General features: G+C 51.3%; 3 protein-coding genes across 3 annotated transcripts; 1 reads left to right on the top strand and 2 right to left on the bottom strand.

Annotated features, from left to right (window-relative positions):
* Positions 1 to 4,165: 4,165 nt before the first annotated feature.
* N7473_001692 (uncharacterized protein) lies at positions 4,166 to 4,940 on the top strand (the record flags this gene model as incomplete). The annotated part of the gene is made up of 2 exons (XM_057147632.1): positions 4,166 to 4,457; positions 4,549 to 4,940. The coding sequence occupies 2 exons, from the start codon at positions 4,166 to 4,168 to the stop codon at positions 4,938 to 4,940; spliced, it is 684 nt and encodes a 227-aa protein (XP_057011286.1).
* Positions 4,941 to 11,561: 6,621 nt separating this feature from the next.
* On the bottom strand, positions 11,562 to 15,278 carry N7473_001691 (uncharacterized protein; the record flags this gene model as incomplete). Its single annotated transcript, XM_057147631.1, has 1 exon — positions 11,562 to 15,278. The coding sequence occupies one exon, from the start codon at positions 15,276 to 15,278 to the stop codon at positions 11,562 to 11,564; it is 3,717 nt and encodes a 1,238-aa protein (XP_057011285.1).
* A 260-nt stretch (positions 15,279 to 15,538) lies between these two features.
* N7473_001690 (uncharacterized protein) lies at positions 15,539 to 17,368 on the bottom strand (the record flags this gene model as incomplete). Its single annotated transcript, XM_057147630.1, has 1 exon — positions 15,539 to 17,368. One exon carries the CDS (start codon positions 17,366 to 17,368, stop codon positions 15,539 to 15,541), a length of 1,830 nt encoding a protein of 609 aa, XP_057011284.1.
* Between the last annotated feature and the right edge of the window lie 862 nt (positions 17,369 to 18,230).

The raw sequence follows: 18,230 nt of genomic DNA, 5'->3' as shown, positions 1-18,230 counted from the left end.
GGTGTCCTAGACCATTATCTCACGGCCACTGACTTCAACTGCAAGACTCCTCTCGACTATGCGAAGGAGATGGTTGATCGAGAGACACACGAAGATGTGTATGATGACCCAAGATGGAAAAACTCGTTGAAGATCCTGAACGCAACATTGCCATCGTGGTATGGATTCGTTTCGGAATTTGTGCAAAAAAGCTAATATAAAGCAGTACTAATTGAGGTGCGAAGTGATCAACGTTCTGTGTATTTAACATGATTTCTCGCTTGTCTCGCCATCGTATGTGTTGAAGTAGATGGCTTTAGCTCATTTTTGCTTCCTTTAAATGCAGGGCTCATAGCAAATGGGCCCCACTTTTGCACGTTTCCCGCGATGATTAGTAGAATAGTGGACCAGGTGCGACCAATTATGAGAAACTTCACGTAGGCAAGATGGATACATTTATCGACTTCTGGAACCTGATGGCCTATGATTACGCCGGTAGTTGGGGCACCCTTGCCGGGCACAACGCCAATGTCTATGCTTCGAAAGCGAGCCCATCCAGCACTCTATTCAATACTGACCAAGCAGTAGACTACTACACATCTAACTAAGTGGCTGCTGACAAGATCGTCCTGGGCATGCCTCTTTACGGCCGCTCTTTCATGGGAACAGCGGGACCGGGCACGTCTTTCACCGGAGTAGGGGGAGGTAGCTGGGAAAACGGTGTTTGGGACTACAAGGCACTACCCCTGACTGGAGGCACCGTCCGCTACTTATCCCAACCGCTGGCTAGCTATAGCTACAATGAGGCGCAGCGAATGATGGTCAGCTTTGATGATCCCCAAGCCGCACATGATAAAGCCCAGTATGTCAAGTCCAAAGGGCTTGTGGGGGGGCGGGAAATGTGGTGGGAGAGCAGTGGCGACAAGAAGGGCTCCGACAGCCTGATCACGACGGTATGTGCGCGAATCTACCCAGCAACATTGCTGCATTGGGGGTCGAATTAACAGGAGGCTGTATAGGTTGTTGACACATTCGGGACCCTGATGCAAGCTGCAAATCAGCTTAATTACCCAAGTAACATAGTAGATAGCCGCTCATGATTTGTACTAATAGGGGTAGGGCAATGATAATTCCGTAACAGCTGACTTTCTGCATGATGCAAAGCGCTTTGTTCTGAAAAATCGCCAGATAGCCGATGAAGCACCACTTCAGATTTTGCGCAGGATTGCTATTTGCACCTCGAACGGCAATAATTCGTACAGACTTCAAGACAGACCTTCCTAATTGGATATGCCAGTTATCACGAGTTAACGAAACGTGGAGTGCAGAATTACAAGCTCTTGAGGGCCATTCGGGCTGAGTTGAGTCGGTGGCCTTCTCGCCCGACGGCCGGCTGCTGGCGTCCGGCTCTGAGGATACGACCGTGCGGCTCTGGGACACAGCGACGGGCGGCCTGCAGCAGACTCTCGAGGGCCATTCGGGCTGGGTTGAGTCTGTGGCCTTCTCGCCCGACGGCCGGCTGCTGGCGTCCGGCTCTGAGGATACGACCGTGCGGCTCTGGGACACGGCGACGGGCGACCTGCAGCAGACTCTAGATACAGAGGATACTGTCTTCAAACTCTAATTTTCTCGAAATGGGTCATATGTAATCACCGACTTAGGTATCCTTGATATTCGATCCGCGCACGTAAAGCGTGCTTCTAACGCAATCTATAAGGATCCTGCGATCTTCATTGAGCGACGACAGTGGATAAACATGAACGGCAAAAATATGCTACGGCTTCCTCCTGAGTTTCGGCCTAGCTGTTCCGCGATTAACGGGGATTCACTTGCCTTGGGACACGCATCAGGGCGGGTTTCTTTCATACGAATTCGACTATAGCAGTCGTCAATGATTTCGATTTTCAACCCTTCCTCTAATTTCTACTCTCTTTGTAAAAGAAGGCTTGGGAGAGAAACACAATTCATGTCGCCCTCAGTTCGAGTAAAATGTGCCACCAAGTTTCACGAGACTCTTTCAAACACTGAAGTAAACTGCTCTATGCCGACCAGTGATAATACCAATGCCTTTACTAGATCATAAGACAGATAACTACATAGACTTTAAAGCCTGTGTTTCAGCGACAGTTATAGGTTACAAATCAGATATAACCAGAGCTCAATTCACAAACCCATACAGCGCCCTCGAAAATATTTTTCTATGCTATTTTAAATTTTTCCCCTTGAAGTTTAGAGTCTCGCAGTTTTCTTCGGACTTCCTTGAAACCTTCCGCTGCCGGGTTACACGAATTGCACAATAATTTTGGCATTGCCAACTATTACAGTCCAGAATCAGGTTTCACAAAATAAAAGATAACTTTCAGAGCTGCAGGAATCATGAGCGTGGATTCAATGATAGGCCACTGAGGAGGCTAGTGTTATGCTCGGCAAAGTTTCCTGCCAACTTAACAACACCGTGGATGTGCGGGTCGTCACAGGACCCACATCCCGCATGTAAAGATGCCTGACCAGCATCATGAATAGCTCCCTTTCCCTCCCATAGCAGACATTGTTGGTTACTCAGCACTCATACGCAGTATTCATTCGTATTTATCGGCGTCCTAACAGCTATGATCTACGCTTGAGCCAAGCTGTGTGGATTTTGAGACTTGGATTCATCCAAGCGAAATTCAAGCCGGCAGGAGCGAGACCTTCCTGTGCATGGTAACGTCCATTCGCGAGAAATGCCGCAAAGTGAATCGCGAGTGTTCAGCCAGCCACATGGAACAGTCGATAATATTCCAACCTCTTCATCGATATTGACTAAACACGAGTGTTCCTTGTGACTGAATGCCTGACTTCATTACTGGGGACCAATCTGCCGCCGGATGGTGCCACCTTTTGCGGGTGATGGGAAAATCTTTTCTCTTCTACAGAAGCCTTCGGTACAAATGAATAAGCAAACTTGAAGAGAGCTAAGGTAGTCTCAGTTCGCTGATGTGCATTGCCGATCAGTAAGAATTGTTGGCACGAGTGGTAATACGTATCTAGTACTATGTAGCGTTTGGAGTGCACGGTGCAAGCGAACAATATGCATCCAAAGTAGACACAGATGGTGACAGCTAATCACTTTATTCAGCTGAGTTGGGTTCTAAACCTGTCTTCGGGGTTAAATAGGATGATCATTTGGAGCCCGAGTAGCCGAATTCGTAGGACAGTACAGTAGTCCTTTCTGCGATTCAATGCCAACTCATACTAGGTGCGGGAGAAGCAGAGTCATCGACGGGGTGGAGTGAGGCAAATTAATTACATGTAAATACATAGCCACGAACTTAGCGACAGTCAATCTGTGATATGATCGAGTGCAATATAAAATCACTAGTACAGCAGAAGAGACCTTGGAGTACTTAAGGACATTTTCGCCATACAGGCCTAACAATTGAATATTGTTGATTGACCTTTACGGTACAGTTAGAGAGCTTCTATATTTTCAAGTAATATTCCAGCTCAATACATATATGTATTCACCGTTTTTATCAATTGCATAAAATGCCTTGGAATTAGGGATAATAATAAAAGATGGTGGGGTGGGCCCTGCGCCTAACATTGAAGGTGCATGCACAATGATATAAGAGAAGTGGGGGGTGTGTTAATTCACATTATATTAAATAATTTAGGTCGGGTAATTGATAGGACCCCCCGTGAAACTTGCACCGGGACCTGTGATCTATAGTAATCGACAGTTTTTGGTTGATAAAATTTGTTATGTATGTAGATTCGGGGGATGTGAGGATATTAGCAAATACACGGGCGTACTCTAATGGTGGAGAAAGTGTTGCTAGGTGCGAGCTGGGCGATGCTACATGTATGTCCTCTACACGGTGTGGTTGATCGGTAAAAGTTTTTGGGGTTACACAAGGTATGTGGGGTGACCATTTACCTATGAGAGCCTTAACTAAATTCGAGATGCAGATCTATGATTAGTAAATTAGAATGTATGTATTTTGCTATAAAAAGTCTGATATCACCTGGGCAAAGAAGTATCCTTCCTATATTCACTACCGATCAGATCGAATGACCAGATCGTAACAATGTCCTTCCAAGACCCATCCCGCGTCGATGACGGGTTCTGCCCCCCGGTTTTTTCAAACCGCCATCCTCTAAGTCTCCAAGTTATGCCGGTACGAGAAATGTATATATTGGAACCATGTTCGTGGGAGGTAAGTTTGGTGACGACATCGCAAAATACTTGGGACTTAGAGATGCTGTTGGCAAACTGGTAAAGGAAATCGGCGATCCCGGTTACCCTTTTCCGGATCCACTACACCACTGGTGTATAATTGTCATCGACTACGTGTATGAGCTAGTAGGAAAGCCAACCTTTGGCTGGCCCCCGTTTGTTACCATCAACTACGAGCGGACACGCGGCATTTCAGGGAGTTGGACCATGCACCGAATTGGAGTAACATCTAAAAGTGATGACCAGATTCACGAGGCTGGTGAGACCTTTCTCTAATATTTTAACCTCTAATCCAATATTGTTTTCTAGCGCAAAAATAATTTAACCTTAAGTCTAATGTATCCCTATAGCGCAAGAAACCATATTGAAGATGCCGCAAGCGTACCACGTGCTTGACAATAATTGCCAGCACTTTGTGGTAAACCTCGCCGATGCGATCTTGCGAGATCCTCGCCACAAATACTTGTCCGTTAAAGGCCAATTCATTTCTGCACATGAAATTGGAGTTCAGCCTGAGAGGAGCGAGCCAACACAAGATGAACAAAACTTCAAGGGCAAGGATGACTTTCGGGAAGACGAAGACATCGAGGAAGGAAACCCCGTCCCAATCACCGATCGAGATGCCGAGGGTGATGTTATTGAGAACGAGAAGGAACGCAGAAAGATGATGTTGAAGTCCATAGCTGACTTCATGGCTGATAACACTCCACCTATTCAGGAACGCGAGGTAATTTATCAGTAGCGTGCCGAGGTTAGACACTAGATCTTTTCGGGCTTTGCTCAATACTACTATAATGTAGTTATACATTCGTTCTACTTACAGTATGGATGGATGGATGGATGATCTCATTTACCCTGACCCCTCGCAATGAAAAGCGATATGCAGGCTACAACAACTATATATCCGCGTACTTACATGTAGAATATTCCACTTCCTGAAAACGAACTTAGAGCCTCGTCAAGGCCTGCCCTGGCCTAATTGCCGTTCCCAATGTTAGGCTGCCCTCGTGGCGCGCGACTCCAGAACCGTTGTGACGCCTCAGCGAAGTCTAGAACAGCCTGAACTGTCCTAGCCCGTGCGACGGTGTCTGGTTTACCTTTCTTACCGTCGGTTGAGCCTCCCAGCAGGCTCGAGACACTGCCAAATGCGTCTCCTACTTCACTCCGTAGTTTCCTGCGAATACCCCTTAATTCCGGACAGTCCACCAGCACGTGGCTGACCGTTTCCTGTGCGCCGCACACGCACTTATCATTGTCACGAAAGCCGAAGGTCTTGGCGTAGGTAGATAACCAATTGTGGCTTGTGCGTAGCTGTGTTAACAGGTACGCACGGTTCCTGGGCAGACTCCCGTAAAGCCTTCTCGTGTAGTTTGCTGGCAGGGTGCTGTCAATCTTCCGTAGGTGGCCGCCTTTGTTGGATGATCTCCATTCCTGCTCCCACTGATCTAGTATATTACCGCGGAGGCGCGCACTTTCCCTCGAGAGTAGCGGACGAAAGGGGTGGGTTTTGCCTGGGTACGCGGCGTCCTTGACCAGTCGGTCTGCAGCATCATTTCCTGGGTTATCGCAATGTCCTGGCACCCATTGAAGACGGAGCACGATGCCTGCTGCCTGGGCTTCTGTGGCGGCTTGAAGGATCGCGTGAACGATCCGCTGTCCAGATTTGTTCCTTGGGTTCTGAGTTGCGTGCAAGGCTGATCGACTGTCGCACAGGATTGTTGCTTGTTTTTGTCTGTTGGTTAAACCCTGATGGGCGAGCATGAAAACCATGCTAATCGCGTAGAAGATGCCAATGAGCTCCACAACGTGGACCGACCACCGGTCCATTGCTCCCACTTGGAATTGTTTAGATTCGACGACCTGTCGGTTGTCGTCAAGTGCTACGACCGCAGCACCAAGGCGGCTCTCGCGTCCGGAGGCATCTGAATAGACAACAATGTCTGACATGGACCGTGCAGCTTCGGATATCCGCGAAGGGTTCGGCTCGCCACGGTGGCAGCGGGCTTGGGTCGATCGTTTCTAGTTCGTCCAGTCTTTCCAGGTTCATGGTCTTCAACGCTTCCGCCAGTGAGAAGCGAGAGGATGTTCCGATATTGTTCCTTCGTCTCTGAGCTCGTGATAGTGCGTTCCAAATGGGGTGACTGCGTGGTAGAGTGTGGAGCTTTGCGATGGTCCTCTGGGCTCGGTGGCGGAGGCGGAGGCCAAGAGACATGACTACACAGCCAAGATTGCCCGTGGCAAAGTCTTAACGAGTTCTTGGAACTGATGTAAAGCAGCTTCACCAGGCCCGCTTGTTCAGGCCACTGCCCTGGTTTTCGGCACGCGCATCTTTCAATGGACGCCCTCCAGATATTAAGGCCCCGCCAAAAACCTCTCACCCCAGGTGTCTCCAGGTTTGCTCCTTAAGCATGCATCATCAGCATTTCAGCTAGAACGACATCACATCCATCGCCCAGCCGCAGGTTCTCAGTGCGAGTGAGATAGTATGACAGGTCGGACCTGCCCCACTAGGACGACACCACTTTGGCTGGTTAATTTCAGGTCCTCAGTGCGAGTGAGGTAGCTGTTCCTGTCTATTTGCACACCGACACGCGCGTCCGTCCTCTCGGGCCACATAGACAGTCTCGTCGGGTCCTCTCGACCCGTCCGTCACTGCCATTATGTGCCACGCCCCACAAGGAGAAGTCTCCCTGCTTCGCGTTACCAGCCGAGATCTCTCTCTGCTGGCCGACCGTGTCTCGCAAAGGCTGCTAAAAGTATCCCCGTTGGCCTAGCAGGATACCTCGGCCGTCCTTCACTAACCAAGCTTGTGTCCCTGGCTTTGCAGCCCTCTCGAACACCCGTGGCTGTGCCTTAACGAGTTCGTGGAGGGTCGTCGCCAGACTGTGTATGCCGCTTGGAAGATGCCATAGGATGTCCAGATCCGAGTTGCCCGTAGCTTCGCTTTAACGAGGTTCCGACCCAGGCCATTCCTTAGAGCTCCCAAACGATCTATTCAGTCTGCTGCGCCGCCAGTTGTATTCCCCCTCGCCGCTTAACGCCATATTGTGTGTTTCTATTTGTTCGTCTCGTCTTTCGTGTGCTGTCTTCGTTGATTTTCTTGTTCAAGTTCGTGGGCGTCTCGCGATCTCAGAGGGTGTTCAAGCTCAGAGGTGTCCTATCTCCTGCCTAGGCGATACCACAACCACTGGAGAACAAGTCCAGCTTCGGTCTCGAGTACGAGTCGAGTAGGCAGTCGTCGGATGGTTTTCATAACCCGTTTTCCTCTGGTTTGTGTGGGGTGGATGGGTGTCGTCAACCACGGAAAACTCTGCGGCCCGACCCCTATTCACCCCACGCGGATTCTTTTGGCTTCCCCTCCACGAAATGAGAGGGTACTGACACCGGACACCACGAGAAGGTAGAAATCCATCGTCCTAACTGCTTGACGAGAGCAGTTACCCAGCGTGCTCGCCAGGGGCAATTTATCTACAGTAGATTTCGAAAACAGTTTACCCCCACCGGACACACGTTTACTCTCCCAGAGACCCACTTTGGCGCCTAGTCCGGCTCGCCCGGGTTCTAGATTCTCCCGTAGCCAATGATATGGCGTCATATCTCGGGAAAGAGGCTTCATCTAGCCAGAATTAGCTTAGCGCAATCTTAGTGAGGCGCTGGGAAAGAAAGCGTGTGTGTCCCCGGGGTAATCTGTTTTCGAAATCCTCTGTAGAACTAGTTGAGTTGGATAGAAGAATGATACTTATCCAAATGACATACTTCTCAACAGGTGACATTCAGAGAAAACTTTCAATAGAACGTGACAAATACAGATAAATCAGGATCACCTTTGTTTTCACCCATTTTGAGCCTCCCCCAAACAATGCCTCTTTTTAATTGCCCTGTAGTGGAAACCAATTTCTCCTAGCCAGTATGTGGACCATTGAGTCTGCTATGGCTAATAAAATCATTGCTCAAGACATTCGCGACGCCATTTCATCGAACACCACCCTCGAATATGAAACGAGACTGAACACGAGAATCAAATGCATGATATGAAGACTTGGGTTCGAGTTTGGCGTAGCAATAATTCTCTCGAAAGGTTCCAAGAGGTAGACAGCAGCGCCCAACGTGTTACTGAGCACGAAACGCCCAAAAGCGGTGGCCAAAGACGAGCTCTCGGTGACGGGCTCTGCAAGCGCGTGCATTGTTGGAACTAATGCAAATAGAACGACGCAGACCATGTGAAACGGCAATCGATTTGGGGGGATTTCGGTGGCCATCTCCTCCGTGGCTGCGTACTCTGGCAAATTCCCGAGGGCCATTATGGTGAAAATAATCATATATCCCAACTGCAGAAGAGGCTGTGCGGGCAATAAAATCACAATGGTGGGAAGAGCTGCTGTCCAGACGAGAAATAATAGGCCACACCATGTGATGTTCTTTTGTTCTTGAGCTGTGCGGACGTCAAAGAGGTTAAACGCTCGGTGACAGAAAACACACAAGCTCCAGAGCATGACGCCACTGCCAAATGCAATCATTGATAGCGCCATTGGGATGGATTCTTGACCGGTAGGAAAGCGAAAAATAATGAATTGACACAGGAATATGGAAAAATAGCCCAAAGTGAAAATGCTCAGCATACAAGCTAAAGCAGAATCAAAGAGGTTCTGTACGTCGAAAGTTTTCATGGTGGCAAGAATAATGACAGGAAGGAGTGGCCTTTGATCGAGATCAGACGTTAAATCGCCCAGATCTATAGAAGAATTTGGTAGGCCTCTGGTACATTGCCAGAGGAAAAGATGAGACTGCGGACCGCAACTTTTGAATCTGCATCAACGTTGGATTGGTGAAATAAGCAATCTCTGAGATATGTAACCAGTTAAACAGTTTCATCACCTACACTGTTGCTCAACTACATGAGATATTGTTGTATGGCGCCTCTTCTGGGCGACAACTATGTATTCAGGGTCATCCATGGCACATTTGATATGTCAGGAATCCGTAAGACTGATTCTCCCCAGTTGATCAACCCGACACGATGGAAGATATTGAAGAAATCGTGCGGAGAATGGGACGGCAACAGACGGAAAACATATACTACCGTGAATGCTACGCGCTCTTCAAACATCTTCAAGATGCCACGCAACAGACCGTCAACAACTTGAAAGAACTCTACGACGGCCATCATCACTCTTCGTCAAATGTTCATGAGCGCCTGGCAGATTTGAGAAATACAGTTTGTGTTTTAGTGCGAGATGCCTGTCAAGCCCAACGAGAATGTGAAGATCTTTGCCGAAAGCGTCCATCTCTTTCCGCCTGTGATGCATTCGGATCAATGGCAAAAATGTGTGATCCGTCTGAATCTCAAACTGGGCGATCAGGAGACGACCGAGACCGCCGACAGAAACGTGCAAACTAGCGCGGTTGGACATCATTTACGCTTCTATGTACATTCTTCTCCTGTACCGTTGCCTCAAAAGAGCAACCGGTCGTGTAATGCTCGCGCTCGGTAGTACTGATCATTGGAATCGCAGGGCGACTTTTCTTGTTTGGGAACAAAGTGCAGAAAAACAACCGTTCTGTGACGTAAAAAAGATCAGATCCCACACATAGTATTCGACAGGGGCATTGGGTGCTCAAATACAACAGCAGTATGGCTGGATCAGCCAAATGACAAGTGCCCCAAGAGAGAAAGCAGTTGCTAGCCATGTGGCCACATAATTCTGTGTTCCAATAGATATCTGTACACCAATATCCGCCACCGTCATCTTAGCACACGCTACGATAAGAGCGTAAAGAATGGACGAGCCCACTGTGGCCGCTAAGATAAATAACGAAGAAACCTGAGACAATTAGTAGTGGTCAAACAAGTCATTAGAGGAACACCTACGAAGCTAATGACGGCAAGAAGTCTTCCTCCTTTCAAAGAATAAGCTTTGCGACAAGCAACGAGGGCCGTGAGTGCGTTTGTGACAAGTGCTGTGATATACAGCCAAACGATCGTTCGTGATAGTCGATGGTAGCCTGAAACCCGTCCCCAGTCGACTGTGGGCATGAGTCTGCGTGCATCCGTCATAAGAGGACCAAAAATAGTTGAAAAGTCGAACGTGAATGCTGTGCTTGGATGTGAACATTGTATTTTGGACCCTTCTCGCTTCATGCAATAGCCCCAAAGACCCACGGAGTAGTATTGGAACAACTGAGAGGACAACTTCTGAGCCTCTTCTTTCATCTTGTCATCTGCATCATGTATGGCAGCAGTCATGGTTGTGGATGCACCTTCGGCGGCGGCAGCTGCGCTGTTAACCGCGCCGCCCATGATATTGTTGTGACTGATAACCTCGTCTGGGATTTCGGCTTTTGATCTCACATCAACATCATGTCGGACGAAGTTTGTGGCGTGTTTCAATTGTGGAAATCCGGTCGTATTCACCTGGGCTAGTCAGCCTATTATAATCTTTGGCAGGAGGAAGTTGGCTTGCCTTCAAAAAGTATAGGGATTCCGGGGCAGATGGAGATGTGCACGCAATAAAGACGACAATTAGGCATATCAGAGAAGCAGTCGACAGGGACAGTGCCAGGGATGAGACCGCCTGGTCAAGTCTTTGACCAGGGAGCTTCATCGTTTACAGATCTCCCAGACTACTGTAGCGGCAGCTTATCACGTTAGGCTTTGCTGGTCGTTCTGATGTCTCCGGGCTTAACTTAGATAAGTTCTCAAGCAGGGGTGGTTACACAGATGATATTTAGATATTTATAGTCTTATGTGCGCTGGCTACGTTTGCTCAGCTCGCAGTAAATTTGAAGCAATTAGCTTCCTCAGTAAAAGGGGGTCGGCGTTTGGTGTGCATACAGTACAGACCGAGAGCTAGTTCCTGAATGCGAGGATATAACGAGTGAAAATTGACTGTTAGAAGCCCGTCAATTTGAGAATATGGTTCATTTATAGATTGCTTTAGAAAGCAGGATTGTCTCATGTTATGAAGATGGCCTCGTTTGACTTTGTCTACAACTGTGTAGTAATCAAAAGAGCTGTATCTGCTCAGCCCGACTCGAAGACCGCATCCCATTATTGATCTAAAGTGGATGGAATGGAGCGAGATATTATTATTATTATTATTAATCAAGTTTATTGTCCGTATCGAGCCCTAAAGCTATGACAGACCACGGGTCTGAGGTTGGGTCTGTTTTCGCTTGGTATAGCTGTTTCCAGACCCCCGCTGCTATGAGTTCCTGGGCGTGAGCCCCATGTATATACAGTCAGGTCCTTTTCCTCGCCCCAAGCCGCCTATTTGCGCAGGGCATTCGAGCCTTTTGTGGCTCTCCTCGGTGTCTCAACCGGGATGGGTGTCCCCTAGGCTGAGTGCCTAGGCTACCCTTCCTGCTATCCTTCCCCCATCCTCTCAGTTTCCTCCAAGTCCTCTAATCCCCATTCATCATCTCGTCGAGCTCGCTCTGCCAAGGCCAGGTGATGGTCTTGAGGCAGGGCTGCCTTCGTCGTGGCCAAAAATTGTAAGATGGCCTCTGTTGCCTTCGGTTCCCCAAGAAGCCTGCCTTCTGGGCACTCTTCGGCTGCTGACGGTCTGGTGACCCCAGCTCGATCCAGCGTGCGGTACAGCTTGATTCGCTGGTGCTGCCACGCTCGACATTCAAAGAGAACGTGATGCACGGTCTCTTTCGGTGCATCGCCTTTCTCACACGCAGGGCTTTCCCGTGCGTGAATCTGGTGGAGGTGAGCTCCGATAGCCGCATGGCCGCTCTTTAACTGGAAGAAGCGGGTGGCCAGCGGTTTCAGGGCTCGCGATGCGACTGGGTCCAGTGTCCAGCCTCGATACGGTCGATAGGTTCGCTGTTTATAGCGAGAACGCTTTGCTAAATCTCGGGCGAGCCAGACTTGTTTGCGGTTTTGGATGTTCTCCGTGCACGTCCGGTTGACAAACGCCAGTGAGAGTCCTGTGATTCCTTCTGGATGGCACCCCGGTCGACTAGCCGCGAGCTTTGCCGCTTCATCAGCTTTCTCATTTCCCTCGATTCCGGCATGGCCGGGCACCCATTGAATGATGGTTTCTCGGCCTCGCTCCTGTAGAGCTCTGGCTGCTGCGTGAGCTCGAAGCGTCAGTTCCTGACCGGGGCCTGCTTGCGTGTGTCGCAGCCTCGCAATCGCGGCTTGGGAATCCAGCAGAACTGTGATTGGACCACTGTCATCCACTTTCAGTGCGGCCTGGAGGGCCTGCACGACTCCCACAAGCTCCGCATCAAAGACTTCTCGTCCCGTTCCAAGGGGAAAGCTCCGGGTCCTCCACTCTCCGCAAGGCTCGTGCCAGGCAATCCCCGCTCCTGTCCGGCCGTTCTCGAGCCTCGACCCATCTGACCAGATCGCGCTGCCTGGTTGCACCGTCCGCGCTGCGGTGAGAGAGTCCTCAGTCCTTTGGACAATGATCCTCCCTAGAAATCCGCTGCCATTACCGCGCCGAGCGCTCTCGAAGCCCGCAGATGGATCGGCTGGGAGGATGTTTGCTAGTTGTCGCGCTAGGTGCTGTCCTAACGACCATGGTCCCCGGCCGTGCGGTTCGGCCCAGAGTCCATTTCCAGGGGTGTGCTCCCCAGGTTGCGCATGTTGGTCGCCCTCCCGAAAACTGACCGGGAGGATTGATCTGGCTGGACTATCGTCCGGTAGGCTAAGGAGCCGAGCCGTGTACCGCAGCTGACGGCCCTCAAGGAGGACCTCGGCCGGCGTTAGACCCGCTTCCCTATTCAAGAGACCCACGGGTGTGGTCTTAAGCATTCCTGTGATCGCACGGGCTTGTCTGTTGATCATCCGCTGCATTCCCGTGATACAGTCCTTTTGGCCGCGCCACCAGAGTTCCGCTCCGTACAGGGCTACCGACTGTACCGCAGCCACCTGGATCCGATGGACCAGGCCTGGCGCTAGGCCTTGTACGCGACATAAGGATTGAACCCGAGATTCTGCATTCCGGGCCTTGCGAAGGCGTGTCTGATAGTGCATCTTTAGTGTGAGGCCGGCGTCTAGCCAGATCCCCAGCCACCGGGTGGCCTCGTGGTTAAATGAGACTGAATGGCCTCCTACCATGATGCGGGCCCGCTGAATTTGATTCCGTAGCTCCTGTCCACGCTTGCGGGTGAACAAGACCGCCTCGGTCTTCTTCGCCTCGAACTGCACGAGGTTGCTCTCACCCCATTCGATTGCAACCTGGGCAGCTTCCTGTAGTTTCTGACATGCTTCCTGGACCGAGTACCCTGGCGCTAGAAAGCCCATATCGTCTGCGAACGACAGCAGCCGTACCCCCGGGATGGCCCTTTCAATTGCGTCGAAGATCCCGCTTAGGTAGATAAGGAACAAAATTGGGGACACCGGGGAACCTTGAGGCACGCCTGAGTCGATCCTGTGGGCTGGACATTGTATATTGTCGATGACGAGCTGGACCAGTCGACCGCTCAGGAACGACTGTACCCATCGGATCAAGTCACCGTCGAAGCCTAGCTCTTGCATGCGAATCACGAGTTTTCTATCGTTGACATGGTCGAACGCGCCCGCCACATCCATGAAAAGAGCCGCCATGAGCTGCTTTTGTTTCCACGCATCGTGAGTGCTCTGGATCAAGCATGCCACGGCATCCACTGCGCTACGTTGTTTGCGGCCACCCATCTGTCCGGGGTGAAGGCTTCCTGTCGTCTCACAGTGATCTGCAATAGCCTCTGCCGCGATCTTTTCCACCACCTTCCCTAGGCAGTTTAGCAGGCTGATGACCCGATATGCCCTGACGAGCGTATGGTCCGGCTTATCGAGTTTTCTCAGTAAGATTCCCTTAGCGGTCTTCCATGCTTGTGGGTGAATGCCTAGCCGGAAGCACTGCCGGGCTAGCGCTACGATCCGTGAGCTATCCCATTCCCACACGAGTCGAAGGGCTCGAAAATTCAGCCTGTCGATGCCGGGCGCCTTTTGAACCGCCTGATGGAACAGGGCTCTCTTGACCGTTGCTTCGTCTATGCACTTGTGGAAAGATCCTGGGAGAACTTCAACAGCCTCCCTGTCGCCCGGCGCTGGTGGAAAGGCGGTTTCTCGGACCAGTGCCTCTTGCTCGCTGATAGACACGGCTATCTCTCCTTGCGGCCCTTTGAGGGTGGGGGTGATGGCTGTTGCTTTGGGCTTGGTGAGCCTAAGCGCTTGCCAGCATCGGGCCGTTTCCTCACACGGGTGGTCTGGGGTGTCCGTCGGCCCTGCCAGGAAGGTTTCCCAGCACGTTCGTTTCGCCCTTCGAATAGTCCTGTAGTAATCGTTCCTTGTTTCTCGAAGGTCGATCGTGGTGATGTGCTGCCCCTGCCACGCTCTTCTCGCCTGGCAGTAGGCCTCGCGCGCCTCTTTGACTTCTCGATTCCACCAGCGTTTGGACCGTGGGGTCACTCGCACTGGCTTCGCATACTGGTTGAGCACTGCCGTAAGCGTTTCCTGCACCCATACTGCCTCTCCCTCGACCTCCTCCGCCGTACTTGCGTCGTCTAGGAGCCCTCTCTGTTCGGCTTCTGCTTGCCACATCTGTTTCGCTTGCTCCAGAGCTTGGCTGTCTGCCTGGAGAGCCTGGATCTGCCACCCCGTCACTTCGTCCGATGGGGGTTCCCATCCGTGCTCTATTGGGGCCCATTCCATCACCAGCAGCTCGTGATCTGACCCGGTTGTGTGGTCCTCATCCACCGTCCACACCTGCAAGGGCCCCATGTCCACTGTCGTCAAGCTCAGGTCGATAATTGAGATCCCCGGCGTTGTCTTCGGCCGTGTCGGGATCCCTAGCGTGTTGTTGATATAGAGACTTTCGCTCTCGATCAGATCCTCCAGTGGTCTCGCATTCGTGCGACTATTCGCTTGCGGGTTCCATAGCGGGCTATGTGCGTTGAAGTCTCCGAGAAGTAAACATCTACCCTCCAGAACATTGTCCCAGTACACATCCTCTATCGCTCTCCTGCGTTCCTCGATGTCCCCCTGCCAGTATAGACCCGGACCAAGCCAGTTATCATAGCAGTTAATCACGCGGGTCCTTCGCTTCTTTTCCTTCGCTCGGCCCAGCTCCCAGACGTCCACAGCCATGATATATGGGTGATCTATGAGATCTGTACGGGCTTCCACTACCACCTGGTTGAATAAGTCGCGCCGGATTGCCACGGCTACCCGGCGATTTCCCTGTGCTCCCGCCTCGGGCCAGTAGATCTGGTATCCGCCGTGTCGGAATTCATTGCCTATATAAGGTTCTTGAAGGCATACTAGGCCCACCCCTAGCTCTAGCCCAGCCTCGAGTGCCGCAATCGTAATTGCATAGGTCTTGCGGCAGTTGTGTTGTAGGATGCGCATTATTGATCAGATTGGTCATCCACCGTCGCGTTAGTCCCTTCCGAGGCGTCGTCACTGAGGTCCATCGCTTCCTCTGCTCTTGGCTGTCGGTCTGCGGGGGATTGCCGATTCGTCGGGGCTAAACCCTCCGAGGCTACGCTGCTACGCACTCCCGCGGTAGGCCTTTGCAAATCGATCGTGGGTGATCCCGGGCGATTCGGGGCCGACGGCACCGAGTCGCTTCGATAGGCTTCCCTGCTATCCCGTTGCTGCTTTCGAGCCGCACGCCTAGCTGGGCAATTTCCAGCGGTGGCGGAATGTGGCCCTCCACAGTTACCACATTTCGCGGGCGTGTGTTGGCAGGCGGTGCCTGCCTTAGCCGAGCATTCTACTACGCGACAAGTGTGCTCGTGTCCCTCATGTGGGCCCGCACAGATAAAGCAACATGGCGGATTGCTCCCACAGGCTTTGAAGCTGCGATGGCCAAGGCGGCAGCATCGAGGGCAGACCGTATCTACCCCCACTTCCCAGTAGTGTTCTGTCTTATACCGGTTTCCTCCAAACCGAATCCCATGGATCAGAAGCTCCCGGGCCTCCTCGAGGGACCCTACAGTGACGACGATAGTAGACCATTTCCTGCTGCCATCCTGCATATCCCTGTGTCGCCGAAGCCACGTAGGGTCTCTCTTCAGTCGGATCCGGCTTCCTAGTTCGATTTCCTCCCTGGCAAGGCCTAGTCCACAGCTTAGGTAGCGACGAGTCGGAACTCCGTGCACCTTGACTCGGTACCACTGCTCCGGTAGCTCGGCCGAAATGATTGCCGGATCTGCCTGTCGTGCTGCCGCAACCACCAAGTCCCAGTAGGCAGGTACTAGCATAGACCCTAGAGCTTCTTTCTCCAAGAGCACGGTGACCGCACCAGTGCTACTATATCCCGCATCAATTACCCGGACGAAGCCTGGGAATTCGGCTTGGGCAAGTCCGCGGTTGACCGCAAGGATGATGTCCTCTTTGTCCACACGGGGGGCCGTTTGGCTCTGCTCGCGTCGAAAGACAATTCGTCTGGCTTCTTTCGGGGCGTTTTTCGCCGGCGTAAGCGCACTAGGTTGGGCTTTCTTGCTTGGGTCGGTTCTTTTTGACTGTTTTCTCTTGTGTACAACTTCTTGCCAGCCGTGCCCTCCAGGCTTGGTGGCCAGCAGTGCGGCGATGTCCGCGAAGCTCGATGACGGTTGGTTGTGACGAGATACGGGCTTAGGTCCTGGTACGTAGTCTTGAGCGCGGGCTCGGAGATGGTCTTGATCGTGAGTGCGGAGTGTTTTTGGCACCGTTGGCCCACGCTCAGTGGACTGTGGCACTGCGGTTTGCTCTGGCGTCGCCTTTCGAACTTGTTCTAGTTCAGCCCGAAGCTGGGTGACTTCGCTTTCCAGTGTGGCGATGCGTTCTTTGAGCAGGTCTTCCTGAGCCTGCTGTTCAGCCTTCCAGCTCTCTAGGTCTTCGGCCAACTGTGTCTGTATCTGTTCCAGCCGGTCCTGGTACACCCTTTGCACTTGCGCTAGGAGGCCTGCGAGTGCTTTACCCGTGTCCTCAACATCCGTATCCAAAGTGGCTCGCCCCAGCACCCGGGACGCCTTCCGCTTGACATTTCGAGCCTCGAGGGCCCTATGAGGAGTCGTTTCACGTGCAGGTTCGGTCAGCGACTGCCCCAGTTCAATCAAAGGCGCTGGGACTGTATCAGAAAGCCAGCGATTTGGCGTTGGAGTTTCGAGCCCACCGCACAGTGATGAGCTGCGGTCGGGAAGATCAAGGAACGACGCGTTCATTCCACCACCACGTGGTTCTAGGACCTCCATGGTGGTTTAAAGTGGCCGTAAGGCCTCTCTCGATTGGTTGACGCGTAAAAATTACGTGTTTTCGATAGGTGCTGATTTTTGGTTTTCTCGCTCCTTATATCGTGTCCACGAGCCCCTGATTAGTCGTCCTGGAATATCCAATCGGATATGTACCTTAGCATAGTCGAAGGACAGAATTTTCGCATACGTGGATTCCCGACATTTTATTCCGCTTTTAGCTACCAATTGGATTATATCTCGCTTATATCGCTAAATAATTGACGTCCCACACACTAATCTCGCACGTATCGTGATGCTTTTCTCATCTTCTTCTGCATCATCATCACCAACGGCATTATGGCTTCATCTCGCCGCCCGCAGTGTGAGAATACGCAACACCTCAACTACGTGCCCTTGAATGATGGCTATGAGGACAATACACCTCTTAATGATCGACTTTCGGACTTCCCTACACAGTCTTCTTCTTTCTCTGATATTGATGAGGCTAATACTGCAATTGGCACAGATACAGGTATATCAGAGTCCGATATCCTACCATCAGAGTCCATTTCACAGCAAATATCTGATATACCTGCTTCTAATCAATCTTCTGTATCTCTTCAATCATCTATATCACTGCCGGTCTCCCAATCGGTCTCAAAATGACCTCGGAAAGGCCCAATAACCTGGATATGGGCACACTTCACAACAACTGAAATTGATAAGAAGTGGGAATCGAATCGTGCCAAAAAGGGGAAGACTAAGGACTATATTCACCAGTGTAACTACTGTAGTGAATATAGGATATTTGACTCAAAAAGAGCAGGATCAACGAGCCCGGACTGACTTACGATCGTTGCCAATAACTCCCTCATTTAGGACA

This window comes from Penicillium subrubescens (genome assembly GCF_028828155.1).
Source record: "Penicillium subrubescens strain IBT 31985 chromosome Unknown utg000002l_segment0_segment0, whole genome shotgun sequence".
In the NCBI taxonomy this organism is placed as follows: domain Eukaryota; kingdom Fungi; phylum Ascomycota; class Eurotiomycetes; order Eurotiales; family Aspergillaceae; genus Penicillium; species Penicillium subrubescens.
Note: the sequence above shows the minus strand (reverse complement) of the source record. Positions and strands in the feature narration are given on the sequence as shown.